The 14,445-nt window shown below is 41.6% G+C and overlaps 1 protein-coding gene across 6 annotated transcripts in view; it reads right to left on the bottom strand.

Annotated features, from left to right (window-relative positions):
- The window catches only part of KDM5A (lysine demethylase 5A), an 86,632-nt gene that overhangs the window by 48,427 nt on the left and 23,760 nt on the right, over nucleotides 1-14,445 (bottom strand). For all 6 annotated transcript variants that reach the window (XM_077468951.1, XM_077468950.1, XM_077468948.1 and 3 more), the window contains 4 exons: nucleotides 14,306-14,391; nucleotides 11,967-12,125; nucleotides 7,262-7,381; nucleotides 460-618 (listed from right to left, as the gene is read on the bottom strand). In XM_077468951.1, the coding sequence (XP_077325077.1) occupies nucleotides 460-618; nucleotides 7,262-7,381; nucleotides 11,967-12,125; nucleotides 14,306-14,391 (524 nt within the window). The remainder of the gene's footprint in view (nucleotides 1-459; nucleotides 619-7,261; nucleotides 7,382-11,966; nucleotides 12,126-14,305; nucleotides 14,392-14,445) is intronic.

The following is a 14,445-nucleotide window of genomic DNA, read 5'->3' as shown; positions in this document are numbered from 1 at the left end:
GAGATGACCGGGACACGGCGGGAGGGCATCTCTCCCGCTGCCGATAAAAGTGATCTTGTGGCAAATCCGCCACAGAGACCACTTTTATCTGAAAGCGGCCTGCCCGCCATTTTTAAAAATACTGGGGCTATTGCAGCTATCTGCTGCCATAATAATGGTATTCAACGTTAAAGCCGACGTAGAACGACGTCAAGCAGTCAGGAAGTGTTTACATATGGTGTAGGAGCCTTTTTCCTCCACGAAACAAAGACACAGCAACCCATTCAAATGAATGGGCTGCCATGCCCAAGAAAATGTGACTCGCAGAGACGCATTAGTGTGAACCAAGCCCAACTCATTTCAGCACAAGAGAAGCCTGTACAACTGAAGGCATAACTGAAGTTCAGCTTTAACCAATTGCAAACACCTGGGTACATTAGCCCTAAAGAGAACCTGTAATCAGTGCATGCTTCCTCTCACCTCTTCATCTGTAGAAAGCTTCCGCCGGCCATCGAGCACCGGAAAGCCACTGCCGAAATCTCTAGAAGAAATGTCTGCCCCATATTCTACAATGACATCCTCTTCAATGGAGCTAACCAGGCGCCAGAACTCCTTTTCCACCAGCTCGGTGGGCACCATCTGTATATACAAGGAAGATAGAGTTATCAGGAAGTTTTGTTAAACATGTTTTTAGGCAACTCTGGACAAAACTCAAAGTTCAGTAACACATTCGCAACCCTAATGCAGACATTTTGCTAGCGATTTGGCTATTTTTTTTTAAATTGTATCTGTTGTACAATTCTACTTTATAAAGTCACTGGAAGGAAGGGTGGTAAATTTCGCCAGGTATGTGCAAGAACCGCAGACCATTCTGACATGCAAGGCTTGCCTGTGCCTTTTGTTTCCAGCACATTCTCATTAGCCAGTAAGGCTGCTCTTTAGATTATATAAATAAGTAACTCCCGTGCTGTCAGAAAGGGGACTGGGATAGACGGCAGCAAACACCTAGTAAAACTGATCCTAGTCTAAAAAATAGTGAATGTGTAAATGGCGATGTTGCGCTGTGTGAGTGCAAGTATGTGCTGGGGACTAGCTAATTATAAAATTACCACGTGGAAACAGGCATTAACAAAGGCCTAAAATAAATAATAAAAATACATAAGATGGTGACTAATTGAAACACATGTCACATAAATCAGACCAATGTAAAACAGGTGAAACAAAATGGTAAAAAGTCCAATGTGCACAGCTGAATGAACAGTGAAAAAACTGCAATCCAAATAAATGATGGTAATCCCATGATTAAACGATGTGATCAGAAAAATGTATTACACTAGAACAGTCTAAACAGTTATTCACATAGGTAATAAATCATTCCACCATAGAACAGCAAAACAACCAGTGCCTAGCCAATCTTCTATAAGTGGCACATCTGTGTGTACAAGCCTCTCACCTTACTGCCGTAAGGTTTACAATCAGCATAAGTATAATCACAGGTAATAATCTTCAGAAGTTCCCTCTTGATCAAATAAATGAACCTTCTTTCAGTCGTGGTCTCAGTATGCAGGGTTTAAATATGAAAGAGAAAACAGCCCATAGCGTGATGCCATATAGGAAGATTTTTTGTGACAGACAAAATGAATGAACTCACTTTTCAAACTGTGACAACTGGCAACAATCCACGATCGCAGAGCTTGTATGCATGCTTCTGCCCAATCCTGATGGTGTCTAATGTTCAAATACCTTCACTAGTGGTCTCGGTATGTGGGGTTTAAGCATATGAAATAAAGATGCCCATAATAAAAATTCTCCCAAACAGGATTATGCTAAAACAAGGTAAGTAAAACTCACTTTTAAAAATTTGCCAAACAGCAGCAATCCACGAGTGCCGAGCTCATATACTTCCGTCAGTTCCTGGTGAAACCTATTGCTTCTGAACGGACAAAAAATGGACTAAATGATAAAAAATGTACTACAATAATCTGGGATAAGAGTCAGAAAAAATTGTTTTGAAAAATACCAAAAAAAATGAAGGAGTCACAGGGATACCAGGAAGAGAGTAAAAATAGAAAATATATAAAAAAAACAAACACAAAACTTGTGGACTATGTACGTGGCAAAATAAACCATTACTATCTCATGGAACACGGGAATAGGAGGCGACAGATCTGGTGATAGGTAATGTAGGAGTATACATGGGGAAAAGTTGGTGCTTGCACCAGTCACAGTGAAGAGCCACTTGACTGTTAATACCTCAAAGTGAAGGGGACATTAAAAAATGAGTAACAGTAAGTGACTATAAAAGGCCATATAGTCCTTGCTATTAGCACCTTGAAGGCAGCCCAGTGGAGATAAGAAGCAAATCTTGGAAGGCATCAATGAGTCCATTCGCCAACCAGTCAGGTTCGTTACCCAATTCCATACTAATCACAAAGAAATGGAATGAATATTGAGCAGACACTGGTCCATCCTACTTGAAAAATCCTCAGTTGCAATTCCCCATCCTGGCCAAACCCAAATTCTCTTACAGAAAAAAAGCTAGGAACATCAAAAACCTTATAGCCCCTAGTAAGTACAAATCCCATTCTGCGCCTTATTTCTTTAGTCGGTATATACCAGTGCCGCATAGCACTTAGAGCTGCCACGACGCGTCGACGTAATCGACTACGTCGACTAAGAAAATACGTCGACGTGCGTGCAGGGCGTCAATGCGTCACAGTGGGGGCAGTGCTTAGCATTTACTGCTCCCCTCCGTGCCGCCGTCCCCCTCTCTTCTCCCCCTCCGTGCCGCCATCCCCCTCTCTTCTCCCCCTCCGTGCCGCCGTCCCTAGGGGTGCAACAGATCGTCACCGATCCGTGCGCACATGCCGCGATCCGCGGAGCGCTCCGCGGTCTCGGCCTTAGGAGAGGCCGTGGCTTCGGCCTAGCTCCGAAGCGGCGGCCATCTTTCTACACCCAGGCGTTTACAATGTGATCGCTCCGATGGAGCGATCACTTGTTAACAAACCGGCGTCATGACATGACGCCGGTTTCTCTCTCCCCTCTCTGTACTGATCTGTGCAGTGGAGGGGAGAGGTCGGATGGATGCAGCCATCCCTCCATACCCTGCCAATGCAATACTCTGCCCTGCAATACTATACTATACTCTGCTCTGCCCTGCAATGCCCTGCCCTCCCCTGCAATGCACGCCAATGCCCTGCCCTGCCCGCCAATGCCCTGCCCTGCCATGCCCGCCAATACTCTGCCCTGCAATGCCCGCCAATACTCTGCCCTGCAATGCCCGCCATACAATACTCTGCCATACAATACTCTGCCATACAATACTCTGCCATACAATACTCTGCCATACAATACTCTGCCATACAATACTCTGCCATACAATACTCTCAAGGTTATCCAAGGGATTAATTAGCTAATCAAAAAAAAACCACTAGATTCATTAAAAAATAAAAATAAAAAAAAATAATCGGATAGTCGTTGACTAATCGAAGAAATAATCGATAGATTAGTCGGCAGCCAAATTAATCGTTAGTTGCAGCTCTACAATAGCACTATGTCCGACTTGTAAACATGTTAACCATGACCAAAGAGAATTCGTGACCAAAGGCAAAACATACCAGATTTACAACTTTTTCAACTGCTCCACTGAGTTTGCTGCTTACTGTCTTATTTGCCCGTGTGGCCTACACTATGTTGGGAGGACTATGACATTTTTTAAAACATCATGGTCAATCTTCTGCAGGCCTCAGGGTGTCTGTCATAGAGTCTGTCCCCAGTACATTCCCACTGGCAGAACACTTCAAACTCCTCTGCCAGAGGGAAACTTATTGGATTTATACCTTGGACTCTCTCATACCCAAGGGCCTCAATGAGGAGGTGAACCATTTGATCCGATTGGTCCCCCTGATTCCCATTTTCATTTTTTTTATTTCTTCTATTTTTTTTATATTTATATTTTCATTTATTAACCATTTCAATGCCGGGCCTATTCTGGCACTTCTCTCCTACATGTAAAAATCATAATTTTTTTGCTAGAAAATTAGTCAGAACCCCCAAACATTATATATTTTTTATTAGCAGACACACTAGGGAATAAAATGGCAGTCATTGCAACTTTTTATCTTGCACGATATTTGCGCAATCATTTTTCAACTTTTTTTTGTATAAATGTGAAAGATGTTACGCCGAGTAAATAGATACCCAACATGTCTTGATTTAAAATTGCAAACACTCATGGAATGATGGCAAAACTTCGGTACTTATAAACTTCCATAGGCGACGCTTTGAAAATGTTTACAGGTTACCAGTTTAGAGTTACAGAGGAGGTCTAGCGCTAGAATTGTTGCACACGCTCTAACACACGCGGTGATACCTCACGTGTGGTTTGAATGGCGTTTACATATGTGGGTAAGACTTATGTGTGTTCGCTTCTGATGGCGAGCTACTGGGGACAGGGGCGTTTAAAAATTTTATTTTTCTTCAATTTTTTTTAAATTTTTACAATCACTTTTATTCCTATTACAAGGAATGTAAACATCCTGTGTGAACGAGGTCCAGAAAACGCCGGCAACCACCGGCGCAACCCACTCCATCATACCAGTGCACAGCCCCGGATAGATTCCCTCATGGACGTTTATTTACCTACTCCTGATATGCTCTTTTTAATCCTACCTTTGTGAGTATATATGGTCAATTTGCTCATTAAAAATTACAAGTTTACTGCACTTAGAGTGGCGCCTCTGTGCATCTCCTTCAATGTAGGAGTATATGAAGTGGTGAAACAGAGAGGGGTATAATGAAACAACTATAAATAAATGATAAAACAGTTTAACCCTTTCCCGCCGAGCGTACGCAGATATGCGTACTCGGCTTCCGGGGGTTATACCGGGATGATGCCCGCACCTGCAGGCATCATCCCGGTACCGTTTTTTGCAGCAGGCGATTGGCTATCCAGGTATAACAACCGATGCGGCTAAAAGCCGCTCGACTGTTATGCCGGAGGAGCGGGAGGGGACGTCCCCCCCCCTCCCGCCGCCTCTCGCCGCTGCTACCGGTGCTCCCGCTCGATCGGGAGCTCGATCGGGAGCACCGATCAGTGATCCGTCGCCTCCGGCTGCTGCGGAGGAACTGGAACGAAGCCGTAATCGGCTTCGTTCCAGTCTCCTCATCGTAAACACGGAAGCGACATCATGACGTCACTTCCCGTTTACTCGGCTGCCAATGGCGCCGGTTTTAAAAAAATATCCGGTATTCAGAATCGCCGTTTTCGGCGATCTGAATACATTGAAGTGTAAAGGAGGGGTGGGGGGTCTTTTAGACCGCCGATCCCTCCATAAAGAGGACCTGTCACCACCTATTACTGTCACAAGGGATGTTTACATTCCTTGTGACAGCAATAAAAGTGATCATTTTTATTATTTTTTTTAAAACAATTTAGTTATTTTAAAATAAAAAAATAAATTTTTTTTTTTAAAGCGCCCGCCGTCCCCGCGAGCTCGCGAAGCAAAGAAAACGCATACGGAAGTCGCGCCCGCGTATGTAAACGGTGTTCAAATCACACATGTGAGGTATCGCCGCGATCGTCAGAGCGAGAGCAATAATTCTAGCACTAGACCTCCTCTGTAACGCTAACCTGGCAACCGTAAAAAAAAATTAAAGCGTCGCCTATTGAGATTTTTAGGTACCGTATTTTGTCGTCAATCTACAAGTGCGCGCAATTATAAAGTGTAACATGTTTGGTATCTATTTACTCGGCGTAACATTATCTTTCACATTACGCAAAAAAATTGGGCTAATTTTACTGTTTTGTTTTTTTTTTATTCATGAAAGTGTCCCTTTTCCCAAAAAGTTGCGTTTAAAACACTACTGCGCAAATACCGTGTGACATAAAATATTGCAACAATCGCCGTTTTATTCTCTAGAGTCTCTGCTAAAAAAATATATATAATGTTTGGGGGTTCCAAGTAATTTTCTAGCAAAAAATATGGATTTTAACTTGTAAACACCAAATTCCAAAAATAGGCTTAGTCATGAAAGGGTTAAATCAAATTCAATGTTCAATCCACTGGGTGCAAAATTATCCATTTAGCTTTGCGTTCGCTAAGGGTTCTCACCTTGTGACCCCCTCGCCATGGTTGTGTAGAAGGTACAATACCCCAAAATTTTAAATGGGTAGGATTTTTAATGTGACATTTAGCAAAATGTTTAGACAAGCTATGTTTATCATAGCCATTTAAAATATTTTGTACGTGAATACACATAAGGACAGTAATCGCAGCCTATTGTCCACCCCTGATGAAGTCACGTGATGTGACGATACGCGTCGGGATTGGAGCAATAGGTATCACCAGGAACTGACGGGAGTATACGAGCTTGACGCTTGTGGATTGCTGCCGTTTGCCCAATTTTAAAAGTGAGTTTTACTTACCTTGTTTGTTTTAATAAATTCTCCCAAATGGGATTATGCTATGGGCATCTTTCTTTCAGATGCTTAAACCCCACACACAGGATTCCACTAGTGAAGGGATTTGAACATTAGGCACCATCAGGATTGGGCAGAAGCATACAAGCTCGGCGCTCGGGGATAGTTGCCGGTTGTCACAGTTTGAAAAGTGAGTTCATTCATTTTTTCTGTCACAACAAATCCTCCTATATGGGATCACGCTAAGGGCTGTTTTCTCTTCCATATTTAAACACTGCATACTGAGACCACGACTGAAAGAAGGTTCATTTATTTGATCAAGACGGAACTTCTGAAGATTATTACCTGTGATTATACTTATGCTGTAAACCTTACGGCAGTAAGATGTGAGGCTTGCATACACAGAGGTGCCACTTATAGGAGATTGGCTAGGCACCAATTGTTTTGCCGTTTCATGGTGGAGGGATTTATTACCCATGTGGATAACCATTTAGACTGTTTACCATTTTGTTTCACCTGTTTTACATTGGTCTGATTTATTTTACATGTGTTTAAATTAGTCACCAGCTTATGTATTTTTATTATTTGTTTTAAGCCTATTTTGTTTATGCCCTTTAGATTGCTGTCCCAACAGGAATGTGCAAGGATGGAGTTTAGCAGAAAGCTTGGACAATACCCAGAAGTATCAAAAAGTTTTACTTGTCAGAATCACCTGGTATTGCCCCATGACAAGAGTGTTTGGGAGGCTGATAGAGATATGTGCCACTCTCACTGCCTACACTTTATACTTGCAGCAGTTTGTTACCTTCACTATATCTCTTTAGAGAGCCAGAATTCAAACCATGAAATTCATAAACTTACATGCACCGGCATGTTGAAGTAGTCCGATTTGAAGCTGTCTGCCATCTCTCCAAAGCTCTGTAGGGTGTACTCTCTCACAGCCTGTTCAAAACCGAATGCTTCACGTGGTTTGCTGCACTCCTTATAGAAGAAAAGGAAAGGTCATCATATTAGATCTACATCTGGAATTCCATCTTCCCATCCACATGCAGCTTCTGCACCCCCTACAATCTATCCTAGTTCTGTCCCTCTCATTTCTCCCTCACTTTGCCTTTCCTTGGACCTGTGAGATTAGATTTTACCAGATGTTTTATTACAGGTAGCATTGTGACTCAGATGAGATGTAAAGAGCAGCTGTACTGTTGGAGAAAACCACATGCTACAAAGATAACAGAAGAAAAATCTTTTGCTAGTGTTTTTCAGTTATAAAAAAAAGCCTTAAAGCACAACTAAACTACCAGACCAGATAGACATTGTTGGGCCCCTAGTAACTTTTTGCCATAATGTGCAAGTACACGTAGCATAATTGAACAATACGACAATCTTATCTAGTAAGACAACGTTCTCCAGTGCGTTCTTTCTGTCACTGGCAGCTCTTTTGCTCACAGGCTCCTTCTGGATTCAGAGCCTTTGGCAATCTTAAAAGTCCAGGCCAGGATAATGCAACTCCCATGCATGCAAGCGCACAGGACTTATTTTGTGCTGGCACAAAGTTGTGCTGTACACTGAGCTGCCCATGTGTGGTTCAGGGTATACTTGCCAAAATAAATAAGTAGAAAGTCTGCCTGACAGCACTTTAGTTTCACTTAAAAAGTTCACCTTCTCGAACATGTTACAACAATATTTAGTGTGTAAATATGCATCATGTTCCAGCTTGTGCCCCACTCACCTCCCTCACCCCTTCACTTTTAACAGCAGGCAGTGGGATCCTCTACCCACACTGACTGTCACATTTTAAAACTGGTGCAGCACCACCAACACAGCCACATCATTCATTCACAGGAATTTGTGAATTAATGAATTACAAGTTTCATTTGCCACCATGCCAGACAGATAGTAGTCCTCAATGAACTACAAGGGCACCGATCAGCACCTGTGCAAGAAAGCTGGAGTAATTGCCTGCAGAAGCCCAACATTGCACCAGGGATCCAATGATCTTGGGTGCAATGCTTTGCAGGCTGCTGGGGGAAAAAATAAAAAAATAAATGCACATTTTTTCATTCAGATCAGCTATGCTTCCTATAGTGATGCTTGTGATTGCCATCGCTATCACATGGTATCTGGGCCAATCACATCACATGTGATAGCTGTGAGCCAATCACAGCACACAATAGTAATCACAGCTGTTATGAATGTAACCCATTCATGAGAGTTCAAAACATTGCTGTTACAGTAATCATTACTGTAAACATCAAAGTGTAAATAATAGAAAAAAAAAAAATATACCAGATTTCACCCCTCACCATATCTCTATGGCGACACATTTTAACCTTCAATCAGTATCCCTGATCACCACCACACCAGTCATGTGATGATGCTGTACTGCACTGGTGAATGTATATAAAAAAAAAAAAAAAAAAAAAAAACTGTGTAAAGCGTATTTTGTTTAATTTCTTCATTTTCCAAACAAATCGTGACAAAAGATGATGAAAAATAAATAAATAGCTATGCTGCTTACTAAATACCTCAGACTCTACTTTCTAAAAAGGAGTAATTTGGGTGGGGGAGGAGGGGGATATTTGTACTGTCCTGGCATTCAAAGGGGCTCAAGAAATTAGCTACGTCATCAGTACATCAGGGTTACATATAAAAAGGTGCATACAAAAATAGTAATAAACTTCCAAAGAACTAATTAGTTGCACGTGGCGCTATAACCTGTGTATCTTTCAGTGCACAAGTCCTCACCCCCTCAGTGATCCTATCTCAAATAATAAATTGTATAATCAATAACAAAATATATAAATGTTAATCACTCAGTGAATAACCAAATTTGCATTTAAATTACACATATAGTGAAAAATATAAACGAATGTGAATATAGTCCATCCACCACACAGTATTTGCAAAAGAATCCAGATTACAGAAAGTCTTTCTATAAATGCATAAAAAAATATCCAGTGTTCAGATTCCTTTCTACAAGTGACTCCTTCACCACACCATCCGTGATTTATGCTCCCCCCTTCGTGAAAACACTCACCGACTGCTAAGCCTTACACTCTCGTGTGAGGCTCAAGGGCTTTCAAATAATCTCTCAAGATGAAATCCAGACCCCAGCACATCCGATTGGAACATCAGGGTTGCTCAATTTTCACACATGCACACACATGCACACACACTATAACTTTCACACAAAACCAAATTCCTATACACGCATTGGGATTTTTTGTATACCAAAAGATGTGTAGCAAAATACATTTTGCCCTTAATTTATGCAGAAATTTGATTGGATACATTTTATAAAACAGCAGGTAGCATTTATATAGCAAAAAATGAAAAGGAAAAAAATAAATAAAAGAAAATCCCACCAAAAGAAAGTTCTATTTGTGCAAAAAAATGATTTAAAATGTCATTTTTGTACAGTGTTGCATGACTGTGCAATTGCCAGTGAAAGTAGCACAGTGCGGAATAGCAAAACATGGCCTGATCATGTAGGGGGTAAAAACTTCTGAAGGTCGCGCGCTTAAAAGGTGAACTTACCCTTTGAAGTGCATCTCAAGGAAGAAAAAAAAAAAATACATGTGGTGTATCTCTGCACAACATGCACATTTTCAAAGATTTCATACCTTTAAAGATTCTAAAAGAACAGAGAAATACTTGCCCGTCAGATATTTTGTGGATTCCTGAGTTCTGTTGTGGGCGGACACCATACAACTTTTTTGTGGACTGAGTGTTGCCAGTCGTGCCCAGCTGTCTTTTGCTAAACTACTCAACCACTCCCATTCTCAGATCTCTACAACATATAGGCTACTTATTCTGTAGTTCAAGATAAGGGCTGGGGGGTCTTTTAGAGAACACAGGATGTGCAGACACAAGACAGCTCTGAATTTGACAGTTTTTTTTTTATTTGTAACTTTTTTTGCACTTATTAAATAGATGAAACAAAATGCCTCAAATGCTAAATTCAAAAGACCAAAAGGGAGCAAAGAAGAAAAGTTCATCATTAGGGATTATATAATTTGGAGGGATAATTTAAAGCGCAGAAGCTTAGTAGATAAGACTTGGGTCCTCATTTGAAATCCCAACCAGGACACGATCTGTATGGCGTGTGCACGTTATCCCTGCACTTTCCTACAGGTACTACAGTGTGTGTGTGTGTGTGTGTGTGTGTGTGTGTGTGTGTGTGTGTGTGTGTGTGTGTGTGTGTGTGTGTGTGTGTGTGTGTGTGTGTGTGTGTGTGTGTGTGTGTGTGTGTGTGTGTGTGTGTGTGTGTGTGTGTACAGTATGTAAAGCTCTTGTTAACTGTCGGTGTAATATAAATGCCCAAAGTCCAGCTATGCTTTATCAAACTGCAAACTATTTTGCATAAGCCGTTGTAAAAACATTAGATTATGGAAGAGTCTAGTATTACTCAGAATGTTGCTTCAAGAAGATAAATGGCAGTGGAGCCTATCAACCATTTAACAGAATAACCTAGCTGCACTGCCACAGTGATAAGGTCATAGTATGGAGGCACAGAGCACTAAAGCAGTCCTCAATACTTTTTTTATATATGCAACTAAAGGCAATTTTTTTTTTTTTTTTATTCGTTTTGGATATAGTGGGGAGGGATTACAACACCTGTCCATTTTTATTGCTGTCTGTGCCCCAGTTAGGGAGATTCACCCTCTCTATTTGTCCTTGTTACGTTCATCATCAAAAGTAAAACCCACATTTTTTTTAGTATGAATACTAATAGAGAGGAAATCTTCCAATGGGTGCACTAGTTCTGTTCACTTTGGAGGGATTTCCTCTCACTTTCTGTTTTGGTTATGGGACAGGAATTGAAAGGAAATCTCCCAAATGGGACACAGATGGAAAAGAAAAAAAATTGCCTTTAGGTACACTTTAAAAGCTGAAGTTTAGGTATGGTAAATTTTACATTAGTCCAGCTTGTACAGTAGGTATTTACTATACCTGTGGGATCACTGTGGAAGATGAAAATCGCCGTAAAAGGCACTAAGCAGAAAGGCAGATGCTCAGCACAGGACCCAGAAGCTAATGGAGTTGTAGGCTGTACTTACTACAGCTATTTGCAGCTTTCACAGGAATCCCACAGACATGGAACATACATACTTACATTGGTCCAAGTTGGACCTATATAAAAATTTCAAATACCAGAACTTCATTTTTAATATATAATATATGCTTGATAAAATCCAGACCCCTAGTGTTGCCAATACATGCCGGCTTTTTCTAGCCTGTCTATACCTGAATGCCAGTCTGTTATGATCAGTCAAAGCTCTGGCACTTTCTGGTAATTAGAGTAGCATTTGACAGACACTGTCCCTCTAGCCTGAATAGCCAAAGTAACAGATGCAAACATCTAAAAGCAGAGAGTATCTGGCCAAACAGACTCATAATCGAAGTATGGGCATCTTATTATTTTAGTTGAAAGATCAACCTGCGTCTCAATAAGCCCAGCTCAAACAAGTAAGATTTGATTCACTCTGTAGCTTTAAGAGGTATAGGAGGCAGAACCCCTCACGAGGCACTACTTACATTTCTGTGAATGATATAGCGTTATTACCTCAGCAATGCATTTTGGACACCTCCAGTCACCTTTGGGCACTTCTGGGAGAGGAGGAATGAGGCAGAAGGTATGGTAACTGTCATCACAGCCATCACAGAGGAGAAGTCTCTCTTCACAGTCTCCACGGCCACAGAACAAGCAAATATACAGATCCACCTGTAACAACCACCAAAAACTGTTCTCAACATGCAGGGGCTACACAGCAATTTCTTACAATATACTTAAGAACATACAATGACATACCATTGTGTTAGCTCTGTATAATGCAGTTTATGAGGTATGGGAGCTGCAAATCTAGACCAGTGACACTTGGGCCTCATTCATACTACCTGCATAGATGTGATTTGTCTGCACACGTTCTGCAAGGGCACAAGGAAAATAATTGTTCTCTATGTGCCCTATTCACACCACAGCACTAGTATCACATGCAGATTTTTTTTCTGCGCAGGAATCTGCAACAAGTAAAAAAAAACTCACTGAAATGCGCATGAAAACCGATGTAAACATGTCTCTGCAAGTGAATTCTGATTTTTTTTTCCATCAGTTTTTCTGCATGTATGGTGTGAACGAGGCCCAAAAGGTACTCTTTACTAATGCTATTCTGCAATCCAGGATTTATTTTTTAGAAACACTGCTAAATTGTTTTGTTTTAAAATTACTATCTCAGGTCACGTGCCCGTACAGCCTTTTCTACCTCTTCTTCCTGTCATTCTTATGATGCTAAAGTGGGAGGAGGAGCAGTGGAGCAGTTAGTATTTTCCAATGGATACAGTGACGGGACAGTGTCACTGCATAGCTAAATGGGCACAGAGGGTTTGGAGGGCTGGTTGACAATAACCCAGTTTACGGTGGGTGTGGTGACTGGCCGACAAAGCGGTGAATGGGTGGTCTTGAACCTAGAAGTTTACACTGCTGCAAATGCCTATTTCTATAATGGTGCATAGATTAACATTCCCTTAGCAGGGCAGCTCGGGCTATTTAACAGATTGCTTTGGGATAGGGGCTCAGGTATCCAACAGCCTTTAGCATCCCTGAGCTTAAAACATTGAATTACTGAACAGTCTCTTTTGAAAGTGACTAAAGTTAAAGGGGTTGTAAAGTCAGAAGGTTTTTTATCTGAATGCATTCAGATAAAAAAAAAAAAAAAAAAAAACTGTGTGTAGCAGCCTCCCCCCCCCCAATACTTACCTGAGCCCCATTCTCTGTCCAGTGATGTCCACGAGTGTCTCAGCTGTGGGAGACTCTCCCTCCTGATTGGCTGAAACACAGCAGCGGTGCCATTGGCTCCTGCTGCTGTCAAAGTCAGTCAGCCAATCAGGAGATAGAGGGGGCAAGGTCGGGACGCGGCTCTGTGTCTGAATGGACACAGGGAGATGTGACTCGGCTGCCTCCATAGCAAGTTGCTTGCTGTGGGGGCACTGGACAGGAGAGAGGGGCCAAGAGCACCGAAGGAGGACACGAGAAGAGGAGGATCTGGGCTGCTCTGTGCAAAACCAACTGGACAAGTGTAACATGTTTTTTTTTTCTATAAAAATAACAAACAAAGACTTTACAATACAATACAACAGAGATTATGAATAACTTGCCTTATTCCCTACTCCCCCAGCAACCACCTCCTCTTTCCAATGCTTCATGGGCCCTCTACATCCTCCCATATAATGCAGGAATGCTGGTGCTATGTACGGGATGATGTCAGGAAGGTGTGAGCAGCTGAGCATTGAAAGGAAGAGACTTTGGGGGACCAGTTACAGGAAAAAGGAGGAAGCCTGCAGCAACGAGGGTTAAGGCAAGTATGTCACATTACTCATCATCCCCTGGGTGAATGAGCAGCTAATTCTTGAAGTGGGTGGGGAGGAGCCAATGCAAGGGTTAATGTCTTTCCTCTCCAGAGTTCAGCTTTAACTTCTGGAGAAGCATTTTCAGGAGTCTAGGCCTGAATCTGAAGCTCCCAGATCTAATCAGATTTCCTCAACTTTTTTTTTTACTTCATGGAAGCCCTTGAGATCACTTGCAGGCCTTGTATAATCACTGCTCACACCAATTCATTGGAGGTCAGTGGTAAAAATGCCCCCTATATTGATGGCCAGTATGAGAAATGTGTCTAATTGTCACCCCTACAAACTGCTACAAAACATAATTGGTATTATGTAACTGGCTAGGTCAAGTGGTTTTGGTCCCAGAACTATGCAGACAGCATCAAATAGGATGTCAGTCAGCAAAAGCTCAAAGAACCCCTAGAAACCTCTGGAGGAACCCTGAAAATGGCTGGTCTAGACTCTCTTATGTTCATTACAAATGAAGCAGATGTGGATAATATGAATTTTTATCTCACTTACGAAATTAACTGATAAGGCTCCTTTCTTCTTTCTCATTTGCATCCCAAACAATTCCAACTTTGAGCCCTTTTTCTTGAACATTTCATCTGTAAAAGAAAATCACACAGCCACAGATGTTGGAAATCTCAGTCAATAATATT

The sequence above is a fragment of the Lithobates pipiens genome, unplaced genomic scaffold, assembly GCF_037356315.1.
Source record: "Lithobates pipiens isolate NorthernLeopardFrog02 unplaced genomic scaffold, aLitPip1_a1.2 Scaffold_8, whole genome shotgun sequence".
Taxonomy (NCBI): domain Eukaryota; kingdom Metazoa; phylum Chordata; class Amphibia; order Anura; family Ranidae; genus Lithobates; species Lithobates pipiens.
Note: the sequence above shows the minus strand (reverse complement) of the source record. Positions and strands in the feature narration are given on the sequence as shown.